At 57.0% G+C, this 10,409-nt stretch overlaps 1 protein-coding gene across 3 annotated transcripts in view; it reads right to left on the reverse strand.

Moving 5' to 3' along the window:
* The window catches only part of MN1 (MN1 proto-oncogene, transcriptional regulator), a 48,050-nt gene extending 38,315 nt beyond the window's left edge, over positions 1 to 9,735 (reverse strand). For all 3 annotated transcript variants that reach the window (XR_011249795.1, XR_011249794.1, XM_069556866.1), the window contains exon 1: positions 5,907 to 9,735. Coding sequence is in view for 1 of the 3 variants with exons in the window: in XM_069556866.1 (XP_069412967.1) it covers positions 5,907 to 9,654 (3,748 nt within the window). In the remaining 2 variants the exon portion in view is untranslated. The remainder of the gene's footprint in view (positions 1 to 5,906) is intronic.
* Positions 9,736 to 10,409: the final 674 nt, after the last annotated feature.

The following is a 10,409-nucleotide window of genomic DNA, read 5'->3' on the forward strand; positions in this document are numbered from 1 at the left end:
CGAAATACTCCAGATCAAAGTCACCCACAGCCTGGGAGGCCCGGGAGGCCGAGATTTCGTAATTAGGATCTTCAAAATCCTCCTCTATTTTTAGGACGTGCGCTCATTCAGTCCTTTAGAGAATCAGAACCTGTCAGCTAAGGCCAAAGAGACTGAAGGTTTGGTTTCTCTCCCTGCTTCCCCCATTCCCACCCCACCCCCCCCACCCCCACCAAACCCTACTCTGCTTTCGGAAAGCAGATTAAGGGGAAACTAAAGGAGTAACTGGATGATTTGATGGAAATATACTTGGCCATGCATATGTATATGCGCGTATGCTGGGGAGGGGCTCCTTCCCACGAGAAGGCCATGGGCCCTGCTCCCCTCCCACGAGCTGCAGACGGACCCCGACCAGACATCGCACGTCGGTCACACTCTTTCAAGCCAGCCCCCAGACCACTTTGCCGGGCTCCAAGGTGTACCAGAAGGCGAGGAAACTTGAAAAATGTCCCCCAAATGTCTCTTTTCTCAATCATGCACTCGTGTACATATCAACATCTCTGCCACTAGCAATCAAAACCCACACTAGAATCTGTCCACCCAAGACGCGCCTAAAAATAGACATCGTCCGAAAACAAACACATTGCTTGGGCAAGTCAAAATCCAGACTTGAGTCAAAACGATGAAGCTGGGGTTCTTCCAGCCCCTCCAGACTGAAGACGTGGGTGGAACAAGCAGGGGGGCATTGAGGGAAGGATGTAAAGTGACCCCACTAGTTACAGGGGACCCCTCCATATATTCGGGGGCCCCCATAGATTCAGGCCCCCTCTGATCTAAGAGGTTGGGCGCTTTCATGTCGCAGTGTGCTTGGGCGGCCTTCTGGCCCTCACACATTGCCTGGACATTTGATCCTATTACATAAAGCTGTAGTTTTTTAATCTCTAAAATTAACCCAGCATAGGTAAATACAGTATTTCTTACTTGGAGTATTTATCTCTTAACAGCTTTCGGTAAAGCAGATCACTCCCTGGGCAAAGAACAAGACTCGACATTGCTGTCACTCAAGTGGAGAGGAAAGTGATTTTTGCTAAATTTTCCAGCATATGGTGGGTTCAGGAGATTCTGTGAAATCCCAAAGATAGGCTCATGTTTGCCCTTCCAGAGTGGGAAGAATGCCCCTCCTCTAATTTCACCTGGTCCTCCCAGACTGTTTATTAAAGATGTATATTTTATATCAGCCAGAGAATCTCAAGTAACTTCTTGGCAAGGGCAGCTGTATTTTCAGGACCCATTAAGATTCTTTGTGGAAATTTAAATACCTCTGTCAGGCAAACAAAATCATATCAGGAATCATAGAATTTCATTGCTAGAAAGAGAAATTAGATTAACTAACCCTCACTCCTTTCCTAGAAATCTCAATAAAATAGAAGTACATTTCAATAGTCTCTTCCGGTCTGAGGGGCCTCACCAGAAATCTAAATGAATTTAGGTTTAAACTAAGAAAGCTAAAGAAAGCTATCCTGAGAAAAGGCCTTCCATCTACAAATACTGTAAACATCAATACAGATGATAACATATAAGTGTATATTCCATATTAGAAAGCAGAACCTATTTAAAATCAAAACAGAAAAAAAACCCAGTGGCAGAAACCACAAGTTCAATGCCGATAAGCTTCAGCCCCTTGGAAATCCTTGTCCTTTATTAATATTTAGTAGAAATGTATAATTGCAGATGTGCGCTAGGTTGGGGTTTTATGTCGGGAGGCGGGCAGAGAAGACAGGTTTATTACAACCATGAAATATTAAACAAGCACCAAAGAAGAGTAGCTGTGTGTCCCGGACTAGCCAGGGAGCAGGCAGGCCCAGACCGTCAGCTGCACAAAGGGGGCTCCTATCTGTTTACATTACCCCTGATTAACACCTGGGAAGTTTTGGGTTACATCTTCCGGAGGCTGCAAAAGTCACTTGAAGGCATGCAACCCGTGCTGGGTGATTTCTTGGGGAAATAGGACTGCAAGGCTTCGCCATCCCAAAACCAGTTGGAAGGAGCCTTAAAAATTCTCTCCACAGTGTGAGGAGTGGGGAAAACGACTTAGGAAAAAAAACAACAACAACACTAGGAGCCTTCCCCCTTGCCTGCCCCCAGGACTGAGGAAATTCAGCATTCAAATCCTGCCTGCCTAGTACTACTCAGCACCGCTTTACTGGGCTCTGACTGGAACATTGAGAGAAGCATGAAATTCCAAAAATTTCTCCCGCATCACTGTAAAAATATCATACTTCCAAAAAGGGCAGGATTGCATGCAGAGCGTAGATGGAGACCCCTCCCGTTTCCATGTGTGTGAAAGAGTGTTTCTAGACATCTCTGGATTTCATGATAGAGAACAGCCAACAGAATGGGAGTTTGGCAAGGATAAACTTATTAGGGAATAGACTTAATTCAAGTTTTGAAACCTATAAGGGACCTGTGGGCAGGGGCGGAGGGACGTACTTTTTTAAAGCTTAATACCCTTTATCTACAATCTATTAAGATTTCCCCTTCTCTCTGGGTTTTGACATTCCTCCATAGCCAGACACCTATTACAAAGATGGGTGGATGATTTTGCAAACTAATTTCAAATTCAGGTAATCCTCACTGATTTAATAGATGTCTGAATAGGCCCACACTCAGGCTGGTTTTTCTTTTTCCCCCTCTTTGCACAATCGCACCCTTCCGCCAGCCCAACTCTGTGCAAACAGAATCTCATGAGGAAACCTAGAGTTTCATGATATAAAAGTTGTTTGGCGGGTTGATTAAGAAGTCAGAGGAAGCATAATTTGCAGAGGCTCACTTTCCTGTTTTTTTTTTTTTTTTTAAAGAGCATCATCACATGTGATTCTGGCCTAGACTTTGTGAGAAGTGTAACTTGCCAGTCAAGTTCCCTCCCCTCCGAAGGACATCTAAACCCCACAAGACAATATGGGCACATCCTCTCCAATCTGAGCAGGATCATTTTTGTTAAAGACCGACTAGTATTTTGTCATCGGAGCGAAGAAATTTCAGAAACGGTGTTAATATTTAATCACATTAGTACTGGCATGTTTTATGGCGTGACAAAATAAAATATCATTACAAAAAATGGGCTTTGCCTGAGGTGGGGGGGGGATGGGGGCGGGTGGTGAAAGAGTGCTTGCTGCGGTTGAAACTTAGAGAAGGCACATTCACAGCTGCTTCGTGGCTGATGGGACGCTGGGCTTGTGTTTACAGAAAAGCAGGATGCTTTCCTTTCAATTCTTTTTTTTTTTTTCCTCTCTCTCTACTCTGTTTTGAAGGGGTACACTTCATTCTGATTTTCAACCAGGGCACCGGGGGGCCCGTTGAAGGCTCTGTGTACCTATTTATACTACGTGCAGATGGAGCTTCGGGGTGTTATCATAATGAAAAGTTTAATCATCCTTATTTACTACCAGTAAGGGAGCAGGAATCAGATGCAGATAGCTTACAAAGCCTTAACTAGCAGTCCCAAGGCTGCAGAAGCTGTGAGTGACCTCAATTCGGGGCTTTATCTAGGAAACTGTCCTTCCTACATCACAGAGTGGAAAACAAAGGAGGTCAAGTGGGTGTCCCTGCCGAGGCTTCTAAGGCAGCCAGCCCCGAAGCCGGTCCCTGGAGGAAGTTTCCCATCTCCTGCGTGCAGGGGAGGGTTGTGTTTAGTGTACAGGGGGAAATCAACCCCAAAACTGACTAGCATCTGTTTCCAAAAAAATATTTTCCTTCGCCTGACGGTGATAATGAAACAAACAAAACAAAACATTTCTTTAATGACATTTCTTCATTCTCAGTCTGCATTTTTTTTTTCTGCAAAGGAAGATTAGTGGGCTGAGAAGGGAACAGGGCAACACCTTGAAAAAAAAAAAATCTCATTACAGCCATCCAATTCCTTTGCACCTAAGGCCCTTCAAAAGACTTGCAGGCCAAGTGCTATTGGTTTTTCTTTATTAATTCTCTGAATCGGGTTGTTTTTTTTTTTTTTCTTTTTGACTCTTCTCACACCATTTTGGCCAATGTGGTCTTAATTATGGGTGCGGGGAAGGGAAGGGAGAAGGGGAAGGGGGAGGGGCAGCCAGGCCTAGCCAGGTAGAAGTGACAGGGGCTGGCATTTGTGCTAACCAGCTATCGATCGCAGGACCAAGATGTTGTGTACAAGAAAATAAAAGAGAAAGGAGGCAAAGCGACCAGGCTGCTAAGTCCAACTCCATTTTTTAAAAAGGTGGGGCGGGGGGGGGGGGGCCAGGGAGAAGCAGCGGAGGGTCCCAAACTAACCAATTTATGGCCTTGCCTGGGAGAAGCCTGGAGAATGCTGATGCTGGCCGCAGCGTCTGCTGTGCATGCTAAACACCCAGCTTCAAATGAGAGAGCGGCGTCCCGGGCTGGGCAGTAGGCGAACAAAGAGAAAAGCAGCAAGGCCGCATTCATGAATTAGAAAACCCAAGCGGGAAAGCTACCCCGGACGGGCGGTGAAAGCCCGGAGTTCTGAGCCACCCAACTCCTGCCGCACGTCCCCTCCCCCTCTCCCTCCGCCCTCATCCCCTGGTCCTAAAACCAACAGGCACCTTAAACCCTGGGTCAAAAGACGGCAGGATGCAGGATGTGGGCTGAAACTGAAGGTAGAAACTGAAGGCAGAGGAGAACCACTCTAAGAGAACGCAAGGATCAGTGGACGAATTTTTTTTTTTTTTTAAGACACAGTTAAATCGCCAGCTACAGACTCCAAGGTAATAGCCTGGTGAGACCAAGGGGATTCAGGGAGGTTTAAAAGCAAAAGGTAGGAATGGGGTGGGGGTAGAAAATGATGCTACCTAAAAAGGCCCCATAAAAAAATAAAACAGATTTCTACTGTAGCCCAGGTCACCTTTAGGTTTAAAAAAAAAACCAAACTATTATTACTTTAACGGCAATGGTGGTCCATTTTACTAACCCCCACCCCACCCACCTTAAAGGCCTCCTGGCCCGACAGGGAGGGAGTGCTTAGAATGCAAAGGAGACCTGGAAGCTGACATCTGTCATCAAAGCCAGGCGAGATATTGACAAACTCGGGTCCTTTGTGTCTTAAGAATATATATCCATATCCCCATGCACAAATGATGCCCTGGTCGACTGGTCTGGTCTCTGCCAAGTAGACCCCACCCTGACTCCCGCCCGCCACTCCCCCCGCCCCAACCAAATGTCAAGGAGGTGCACTCTGAAAAGGCTGCCTGCCTCCTACAACCCTGACAGGTCTCCAGTTTTTCAATGAAACGCTAATCGTTAAGAAGAGACAAAACAGCTATTCATTAGGAACGAATGTCAAATTAGGCGTTGCCTCTGAATGATGCTGCGGACACCAGAACTGGTAACTTTTTCCCCCAAAGATGCTGGCACACGCGAGGGAGCTCAAGTTGCAGGCTGGCTGACTAGGAAAAGATGGGGAGGCGTTCACACAGCTTCCCAGGTGTCCTGCCAGGAAGTGGAGGCTGGAGGGGGGCGGGAGGATGGTAGGAAACTCACTGAAAAGTGGAACAGGCCTGAATGCTGAGGGGTGAGGAGGGGTCTGAGTGTGAAAGGGAAGAGGCCTAGTCTTCAGGGCACCCAGAAACTCAGCTAAAACTTGACAGGGGGTCCTCTACAATAATCCCCAAATGGGTGCCACTTTGTTACTACTACAGCTGTGAAACTAGAGTCTACCTGGCAGCACCTAGGGGGAGGAAAGGGGGTCTGTCCACGGAGCCCCTTGGGTAACCAAAGGAAGGGTACCAGCTCTGAGCTGGGCGTCAGGAAGGCCCTGTGCCCTGCCGACCCTGAGGGACCCTCCCCTTTCCTGGAGCCTTCAAGGCAGACGCCAAGGCCAGCGATGGGGGTGGGGCGCGTATCTGCCAGGTGAGAAAGGAACCGGGAACGAGCGCATATACCTTCTTTGCTGTTGGGATTCTGGGGTTTGGCCTTCTCCCAGGGCGCCAGCGTCTTGTCCTCCTCTGTGCCGTCCACCAAAGCCTTGTCAGCAGGCATGTACCAGGTGGCGCCGTGCTCTGCCATCAGCGAGTCCAGATCAATGGTGCTCATGGCGCTCTTGACCGCCTCGGAGCAGCAGCTGCCCAGCTCGCTGTCGCCATTCTGCGCGCCCGAGGCCCCGACGGCACACTCACCCTTCTTGCCACCCTTGAGCCCCAGGGGCTGGTCCTCAGAGATGCTGAACTGCTGCCTCTGCAGCTGGATCTGTGCCTGGAGGATCTCCAGGGGGTGGATCTCGTCAGGTGGAGGGGCACCGCCGCTGCTCGTCGGGGTCCGAACCTGCTCCAGGCCCGGCGTGCCGGGATGGCCCGTGCCCCCTCCGCCGTAGCTGTCAGGGGTCGAGGTAGACGTAGACAAGATGCCCAGGCCAAGCGGGGGTGCCTTCGGTCCGTGTTCCCCGGCGCCCACCCCACGGGGAGGGAGTTTGGGCGAGCCTGTCACCAGAGGGCTCCTACTCGCTTTGGCCAGGGCTGGGGGGTTGTCGGAGCTGGAAGACACCTCGTCCTCGTTGGCATAACTCGTGCTCACCTCGTCGGAGGCGAACTCGCCCACGTGCGGGGAACTACCGTCCGACTTGGCCCCACCGTCCAGGGACGCCATGAGGTCTGGCTGGTCCCCCAGGAGCAGCTCGGCCCCCTTCCCCCACGACGGCGACGTGAGCGCTTTCTCGTGAGGCGTAGGCGCCCCGCGCGCCTCTCCCGAGTTTCCCCCGACGGCTGCGCTCGGCGCCTGCTGTTGCCCTGGGCTCACGCCAGGCGCGCCCCCGCTGTCCGGCGCCGCCGCCGCCGAGTACTTGTCGAAGAAGGTCCCGGGGCTCACGTGCCCACTGTCCCTTTTTCTGCGCCCCCGTCCCCGGCCGCCGCCCCCGGGGACCGGCTTGCCGTCGTTCCCCGACGTCGATTCCAGGGTGTAGTTGGGGGAGAGGCTAGTGCCGTCCCCCTGGGCGGGCGGATTGGGCGGCCCAGAGGCTTTAGAGCCGCTGCTACTGGTCCCCGACTGGCCTCCGGGCCCTGGAGCCCCAGGAGCAGTCCCTCCTGGGAAGTAATCCGAGCCCGGGTTGCCGGCCACCGCCGCGCCGTCGGTCTCGTTCTGGCTCAGTTTCCTCTTGCCCTCGGGCGGGTTCTTCTTGTTGAAGGTCACGTTGAGGTTGGGGGCCCCGAGGCTGGCGATCATGTTCTGGCAGGCGGTGGAGAGCGCAGCCAGGCAACTCTGGCCGAACAGGTTGTCCTTGGAGCTGGGCTTGTTGAAGGAGCCCAGCGAGAGCGCGCCCAGCTTACTGGCCGAGGTGCGCTGGCTGGGCTGGAAGTCAGGCTGCGGCGGGTATGCGCCCCCGCCGCCGCCGCCGCCGCCGCCACCGCCCGTGCTGCCACCGCCCCCGCCCGTGCTCGGGGGCGAGTTCACGCCTGGGCCGCTGTGCGGCGTGGCCTGCCGGTTCGCTGCGCCGAACGGGAAGCCAGGCTGGCCCCCGAGCGCGGGCGTCGTGAAATCAGGTGGCTGGGGCCGGCGCTCGGAGGGAGCGCTGGGCAGCCCCACCCCAGCCCCGGGCGACTGCAGCTGGCCCAGGCTGGCCAGGCTGCCCCCGAACTGCAGACCAGGGGAGGGCAGCCCGGGCACGTGGCCCTCTCCGGGCATCCTCAGCGGCTCCTGCAGAGAGCCCCGGAACAGCACCCCCGAGCCACCTGGCGGAGGGGGCGGCGCCAGTCCTGGGTCGTGCGGGCCGCAGTCGGAGGGCAAGCCTGAACCTCCCATCCTGCGGGGCAGCAGGTCGCCGGGCGGCGGATGCGGACCTGGGAACCACGCGCTCTCCTGTGCCAAGTGCTGCGCCTGCGGCTCGAACGTGCCCAGGCGCCCGGCGCCCGCGCCGCCGCTGTCGCGCTCAAAGTTCGGCTGGGCCAAGCCGCCCACTGGGCCGCTGTGTACCAGGCCGCCCTGGCCCACGTCCCCGGGGTGGCCTAGCTGGGCCAGGTTGGGCTGGCGCAGCCGCTGCTGCTGATTCCGCGACGCCATCTGCTTGATCATGAGGGCCGCGTTTTGGCGTTGCTGCTGCTGCTGTTGCTGCTGCTGCTGCTGCTGCTGTAGGGACGGGTGGTCCGGGGCCGGATGCTGCAGAGGTGGCCCCGAGGGGAAGCTGTCGGGCACAGGCGGCGTGAACTCGCCGGGCAGGCCGGAATAGGCAGAGGGCGAGAGGTGGTTGTCCAGAGCGCCATTGTGCATGCTGCCGTTCCACGAAGCGCAGCGATCCACTCCCGCGCTGCCCGGGAAGTCAAAGCGCGGCCTCTTGGCCACGTTCATGTAGGGGGGTGCGTCGAAATGCTGCAGCCGCTGGTTGGGCGCCTGCTGCATGTTGAATACAGGCTCGGAATAAGGGTGCATGCTGCGGTTCTCCAGCCGGTGGATGGGGTACTCGAACTGCGCGTGTTGGTTGGGCAGCATGGGCCCCCCGTCCTGCAGGCCGCCGCTGGGCGTGCCCGCCTCGCCCTGCTGGGGACGCGGGAGCGCGGGCGGACACGAATTTTGTCGGACTAGAAGCCCAGGCGGTGGCGGCGGCGGCTGCTGCGGGGGCGGCTGCTGCGGGGGCGGCGGGGCCTGCTGCGGGGGCGGCTGCTGCGGGGGCGGCGGGGCCTGCTGGGGAGGCTGCATCAACGGGTGCCTGGAGCCGACTCCAGGCTCCAGCCCCACGGGCATCTTGCGGGTCCCGCCGAACCTCTCGAAGAACACGCCGTGCTGCTGCTGCTGCTGTTGCTGCTGCTGCTGCTGCTGCTGTTGTTGCTGTTGCTGGGCGTGCATTTTCGACAAGCCCACCATGCCTGCAGCTCTGGGCATGGCCGAGGCACCCGGGAAAGAGCCCCCGGGAACCTGACGACCCGCTGCATAATGAGGCAGCTGCCCCTCGGAATCAGAGGCGGAAAACATGTCGAAATGTCCCGAGGGCGGCTCGCCCGGGTAATTGTATTCCAGCGAGTCGACGGCTCCTTGGTTCGCCACCCTCCGGGGCTCCAGACTATGGGAATCGGAGCCACCGGAGGCGGGCAGGCCGTGGAAGGAGGCGGCTCGGTTAGGACTCTGGTCCAGCGGCAAGCATGGGGCAGGCACGGCATGGCCCGAGGCGCCCGAACTGTGGAAGTCCGGCAGGTTCCCGGGTCGCTGCGGGCCGAAGCTCTCCGGCCCCTGGCTCTCAGCCATATGATCGTAACCCTCGGTGAAGGGCGGCTGGCTGCCCAAGCCGCCGGCCGCGCCGCCGTAGCCGAGCAGGCGACCCCCGTGCAGGCACGAGGCCCCTGGATCCGGTCCGCCAAAGTTGCCCCCAAAGTGGGGGTGATGCTGGTGGGGGTGGTGGCCTCCCGGGTGGCCGTGGTGCGGCTGTTGGCCTCCAAAGAATCCGTGCACCGGCTGCGCCTGCAGCCCCCCCGCGTGCAACTCCGAGTGGCTGCGCGCGTGAAAGCCGTAAGGCTCCATGTTCATGCCCAAGATCGGGGGTTCGCCCAGCCCGCTCATGGCAGGGTCCACGGGGCCAGGGGGTCCCCCCGCGTGGAAAGCCGGGGCCTTAAAGTGGGCGTTCATGCTTAGTCCGGCCTCGTTAAAGTTCCTCTCGCCCTGGCCAGCGTTCCTGCTGTTGATCTGGGGCTCGAATTGGTCCAGCCCAAACATACTTGGCGGGGGGCGGGGGGATCAATAGGGCATGACAGCCTGCTCTCCGCGGCGCGCCTCCGGCCAGCTACTCGTTCCGGCCCTGGCTTGGGCGCTCAGCACCGCCGGGGCGCAGCGCGGACCGCCACCTCGCCTGGCTTGTGAAGGCTTGGGGCTATCAGCTCCTCTCCCGAAGCTCTCGTTCTGCCCGACGCGGGCCTCTCACATCTTGCGGCGCCTCGGGGCCTCCAGGAGCCGTGTTGGGGGGCCCATGCCCCGGGCGGTTGGTACAGCCGCGGGTGGGTTTGCGGGGAGGGGACGGAGCTGCGGGTGACTGAAGACAAAAAGTTAAGTGGGGGGAAGGAGGCGGGAAGGAGGGAGGGAAAGCAGAGCAATCACCTTCTTAAGTCCGATCGGGTTGGATGGGGAGCCCCTGGACGCTGCCTGAAGCCTCCCGGAGTCCGTGGCGGAGCTGCTAAAGGGCCAGGCAGGGAGACCCTTCAAAACCGTGGCTGGCGCCGGGGCACAGACCGAGCGGTCCCTCCCCCCTCCCCCCGGAGTCCCCGCGCTCCGCAGCCGGAGCCTCAGCCAAGCACGATCGGCTCGCACAGTCCCCGTCGACCCCAGCAAGCGGCTACTGCTTCTTCAGCGGGTCGGAGGACTGGAAGCTCCGCTCGGCATCACTGGTGCCCGCCCCCGAGCCGGGAGCTCAGCGGGGCTGAGGAGGAGCGGCGGGCGCCCGAGGTTGAAACCGAGGGTTGGTGGAAGGCGCGGCT

This window comes from Ovis canadensis, chromosome 17 (genome assembly GCF_042477335.2).
Source record: "Ovis canadensis isolate MfBH-ARS-UI-01 breed Bighorn chromosome 17, ARS-UI_OviCan_v2, whole genome shotgun sequence".
NCBI classification, from domain to species: domain Eukaryota; kingdom Metazoa; phylum Chordata; class Mammalia; order Artiodactyla; family Bovidae; genus Ovis; species Ovis canadensis.